The sequence below is a fragment of the Lupinus angustifolius genome, chromosome LG15, assembly GCF_001865875.1.
Source record: "Lupinus angustifolius cultivar Tanjil chromosome LG15, LupAngTanjil_v1.0, whole genome shotgun sequence".
Lineage (NCBI taxonomy): Eukaryota > Viridiplantae > Streptophyta > Magnoliopsida > Fabales > Fabaceae > Lupinus > Lupinus angustifolius.
The window spans coordinates 8,544,457-8,549,382 of record NC_032023.1 but is presented as its reverse complement, the minus strand read 5'-3'; the positions used below and the strand labels follow the sequence as shown (position 1 = coordinate 8,549,382).

The following is a 4,926-nucleotide window of genomic DNA, read 5'->3' as shown; positions in this document are numbered from 1 at the left end:
AATTATCAATACTAGTAATGAGTATCCAACAAAATTTTTACTTTAATTATATATTTATAAATTTTATAGTGATCAATATATATAAAAATAATTATTACATGAATGATATATATATTATAAATTTATCATTATACTTCAATTACGAAAATTCATTATGAAATAATAAAAAAATACATTTTATATAATTTTAAAGTAATAAAATATTATAATATATAAACTTATTTATTGGAAAATAAATTTATGAATATAAAGATATTTGTGAATCAAATATCCTCCAATATATATCATCACTTGTAAGCTATTAATAAGGATATTTTTTACATATATTTTTAAATTATTATTCTATCATTGTATTATTTATACATAATTATTATTAAGTTCATAAATAAAAGAAATAGTTGATGATGTATATAAAGTTTATACAATAATCAATAGGTATTGTATTTGTTGTTTATTAATTAGAATTAAGAGTGAAATATTTATACATTATCAATATAAAGATTTATATACAACGATATATCATTTATTTTTATTATTTTTTAAAGGTTAAATAATAATTAAAGAGTTTAAAATCTACGCATTATCAATCTAATTTTTTTACAGTATCATAGTACATCATCCACAATTAATTTGTATTACTTTTATTTGATAGTCAATATTGATTAACATATGAATATAGATTATGACATATGTACTGTTCTATCTAGTTTTAGAAATATTTCATTAAAAAATGATTAAATAAACATGTCAGAACTTTAGTACCGGAAGAATATAACTTATGTCTTTATATAAAGAGATACTTTATTATCTACCTATTAAATCTATTATTAAATATTAATAATGAAAAATGATTAATAATGCATTCTTTTGTCATAATCTATATCTATATTTCTATACTATATATAAAGTCAAAACATATTAAAACTACATACATGGCATAATTTCCACTTACCTCTTTTGCCCTTATAATTAATCTATACTATATATAAAGCTAAAACATATTAAAACTATCAACATGACATAATTTCCACTTATCTATTTTGCTTTTATAATAAAAAATATAAAGGAAGGTTAGAAAAAGTTATATCCACTAAATATATCAAGCTAACAATGCATTTTTTAATAATACCGCAATTCGTTTTTATATTTTTATCAAAAAAATTATAATATCATATGAAAAAGTGATATAATTCTCTAAAATGAAATATCTAAAAATTAAATATTTATTATTAAAAAGTAAAAAATGTGAGTAGGAGCAGAACACAACCAACACGCTAATCAGAAAAAGTATACGTAGTCGAATTTGGTCCGTGTATATAACGAAGGAGCTGTGGGGTGAACACGATGCCCCTCTCCCAAACATAACCATCAAAATTTCCACCTTCCTCTTTTTCTTTGCCATTATTCAATTATTCAGCACACAACACACAAACACTCTCTTCTCTCCTTCAATGACTACTCCTACTACTCAATCCCCTCTCTCTTCTCTCGATGACTCTCTCTGTGATGTCGATGACTACGTTTCTGTTAGTTCTCTTCTCCCTTAATCATTTAAGATTATTTTCGTACGATCATTTTCTATGATTCTGACTATCTTCACTTCTTTTACTTCATTGTTTCTGTTGTTTTTCCTTCTTTTTTTATGTTTGGTTTTCTCTATTCTAAATGTGAACTCCACGTTTTCCAAATGTCATGCTATAAGGTGAAATTCCTGTCTATTAGCTTTTTGGATATGATATTGCTGCAAAATTAAAAGAACTGATGCTGTGTTTCGTAAACATGCTAGTATATACAACATATGAATATATGATTCTATTATATGTTTGATGTAGAATAGAAGATAGGAGGATTAAAAAATGAGATATTTGCTTCCACTAAAAGGGTGGAACCAAAGAGAACAGAACAAGATTTTCACACCAAACACTTGCATAACTTTGTGTTTTTTTGGTTTAATCAAATGTATCGCATCACCTAATCCATTTCGGGGGTGTGATTGTGCACACAGTAATTGTCGCTCTCAGGAATCGAACTTTTGACCTTCCGGTCTATCTAAGAATACAGAGGCCTTATAGCACTACACCAACACCTTGTTGGTAGCATAACTTTGTGTAATATTATTATCAATGGCTTAATTTAAGGGTCATAAAATGTTGATTCCTCACATTCCTCAATATCTGGTTGCTTTTTAAAGTAAAAACTGTCACAGTAATTATTTTTTTTTGGTACATGGGGAAACTATCACATTAATTAAGATGTGAGGATATCCATCCCATTAACCAATGGTAATTTTTCTTCACATAGCCTCTAAGTAGTGGTTATGTGAGAGAAGTTTGGGTATCATCTGGCTCCTATTCTATTAGCTCTGGTCCAAGTTGTGAGCAAATAGAGGTATAATTCAACCAATTGGTCCCCTTACATATCAAACATTCAAAACGGATGTTGTAAATTTATAATTTTACCAAAGCAAATTTTTCGTTGAGAATCTAACATAGTAAGGTGAAGACTGAACTTTGTTTGTGTTGCAGGCAAATGAACCGAAAGGTTTTGCATTGGATATATTTCGTGATGTTTGCGAGCTTGTGCATGATGGGAATGCAGCATTTCGAGAGAACAGAATGGAAGAGGTGGTGAAAATTCTCAATGTGTTTATACCTTCTTTCTGTTCTGTCTGATGAATGCAGCCCATTTCTGTATAATGATCGCTTGACTCTCTTATTTCTTTCTCTTCTGAAAATTAAAGCATTAGTGTTTTTATTAAACTAATAAGTTTTTTAAGATTAAGCTTTCTTAAAATATGATATGGAAATGAGTTGAGAATAATGCATTATTCTATATCAGTGTTGTTCTGTGGATATCTACATGTCAGTGTTGTCGATGGTGGATGCCGGATGGCGACCCATGGCGGTAGTCAAATTCCCGTGGAAATAATGTCCACTAGTTTATCGAATAATTGATATGGTGCTTCATTGCAATTAAATGAGGGGTGAAATTCTCATGCTTTACAAGCCTTATTGCAGAATATTACAGCTTAGGAATTATTAATATGCTAGTAATTTTGATGCATTATTGTTTATACTATATCCATCTAGTTTTGACCTTTAGATTATTTATTCAGGCAATCAACTTTTACTCAAGGGCCAATAACATCAAATATGGCGATCCGATCATCCTCAGCAATCGAAGTGCAGCTTATATTAGGTTCATCTAGTTTTGACCTTTAGATTATTTATATTAATGATTGCAAACTTCTTTTCTATCATCTTTTGAATAACTCTTCTTTTATATGAGTAGTCTCATTGAAATCAGTATTTTTCAACCAGGATTAGTCAATATTTAAAGAACAGAGCTCCATCAGCTTCAGAACAAAGACCATTGAGTGGGCTTGACCCTACAACACTTGCTGAAGTATGTTCCATTGCAACATTTTTATCATGCTGAAATACAACTGTCTTTCTAAACTTAACTTGCTAAGTTGATTTTTGACTATTGCTTCAGTTGGGTTTGAAGGATGCTGATAAACTTCTTGACCTCCAAAGTAATTCAGTAAAACCATACATTTTAAAGGCTAATGCTTTATCTCTGGTAAGAGTCTCTCATCCTCTCTTGATCAGTTCATTTCTGCTGTAACATGGGGATGTCATCATTTAGTTTTTATTTTGAAGGAAATATATCAGCGTATGCTTTCTATTATTATTTATTTTGAAAATATGGGCTGTCTGTGTGTATCCAGAGGATGAGCTTGAAGGAGAACATTGAGGGGACCAAAGTGCAAAGTAAAATCATAAATAAATATTGTTAAATTTATGACTTGAAGAAATTCTTTTAATTACTAAAAAAAGTAATCGCATAGTAAAAGTTTAAAATTTTGAATTTAAAAGGAGGGTTGAATCAAACCTTGAAACAAGCCAACACTCCAAATTCAAGCATAGACTAGACATTATTTAATTTTGTTTCAACTCATTCACTCAATTTACTGAAAAGTTATGTAAAACAACCTAATTTACTGCATAACTATCTTCCTTATAAAACAATTGGCATGTGAGAATTTTTCAAATGGCATGGGCTGTAGTTAACTCTCTTTGCATGATCTGATTGCCGTGTTGCACAGAAATATACACATGTATATGTGTCTATTAATACTCTCATTAGCCTTTAGAGACTTCTTATTGATGACAATCTCTAGGGGTGGTTGCCTTTGTTACGATCGTTTCTTTATTGAAAGTCCTTGAATTTGAAATGGACTTGTGTTTTAGTGTTTTTGGTGCGGAATTTGGTTTGTGAAGTTGAGATGAGATGTGTTTGATATGGATTTGGATAAAAGAATATGGAATAAGATATGAAAGGTGAATGGCGCCACAAACACTAGGTGTTTGATAAGCTTGTGAAATTCACCGTAAGAAATTGATTTTCTTGATAAGAACGAGCTTGGCTCAGCCAAAAAGCTAGGAGAAAACTTACAAGGAAGTAATTCCAAATAAAATTCAACTTGTTTTATTCAATGGGGGGTTTCGAATTACATATAGGTTCCACATGTTTACATTTGAATATGAAAAGAAAATCTATCTAAGACATTGTAAAATCTCATGGTTCAACCGAAATATCAATTGGTTGAAACAAGTTGATCTTGTGCCTTGATTTCCTCATGAGCATTTGACTTCAAACTTGAAATGGATTTGATGCTGAGTTGTTTAGATTGCACACAGCTAGCTAGTTGAGTGCATGGTTAGAACAAACTTGATCTTTGCCTTGAATCTCTCACTTGTGCTTTTGATTTGAATTTGAATGAGCATTGGGCCGAGATCCTTTGAGTGTTGACCGAGCCAAATTACTCCATGTGCCTAGTTTGAATTTGACTTGAGTTGATCAAGTCTTTGTTAGGTATCAGTGGTTACAATACACCTAGAAGGGGGGTTGAATAGGTGTCGC

At 30.2% G+C, this 4,926-nt stretch overlaps 1 protein-coding gene across 1 annotated transcript in view; it reads left to right on the top strand.

Annotated features, from left to right (window-relative positions):
- LOC109328719 (LON peptidase N-terminal domain and RING finger protein 1-like) overlaps positions 1,296-4,926 on the top strand; it is a 13,289-nt gene continuing 9,658 nt past the window's right edge. Inside the window, exons 1-5 of the mRNA XM_019562310.1 lie at positions 1,296-1,526; positions 2,526-2,624; positions 3,116-3,198; positions 3,321-3,405; positions 3,496-3,582. Of these exons, the coding sequence (XP_019417855.1) occupies positions 1,452-1,526; positions 2,526-2,624; positions 3,116-3,198; positions 3,321-3,405; positions 3,496-3,582 (429 nt within the window). The 5' untranslated portion in view covers positions 1,296-1,451. The remainder of the gene's footprint in view (positions 1,527-2,525; positions 2,625-3,115; positions 3,199-3,320; positions 3,406-3,495; positions 3,583-4,926) is intronic.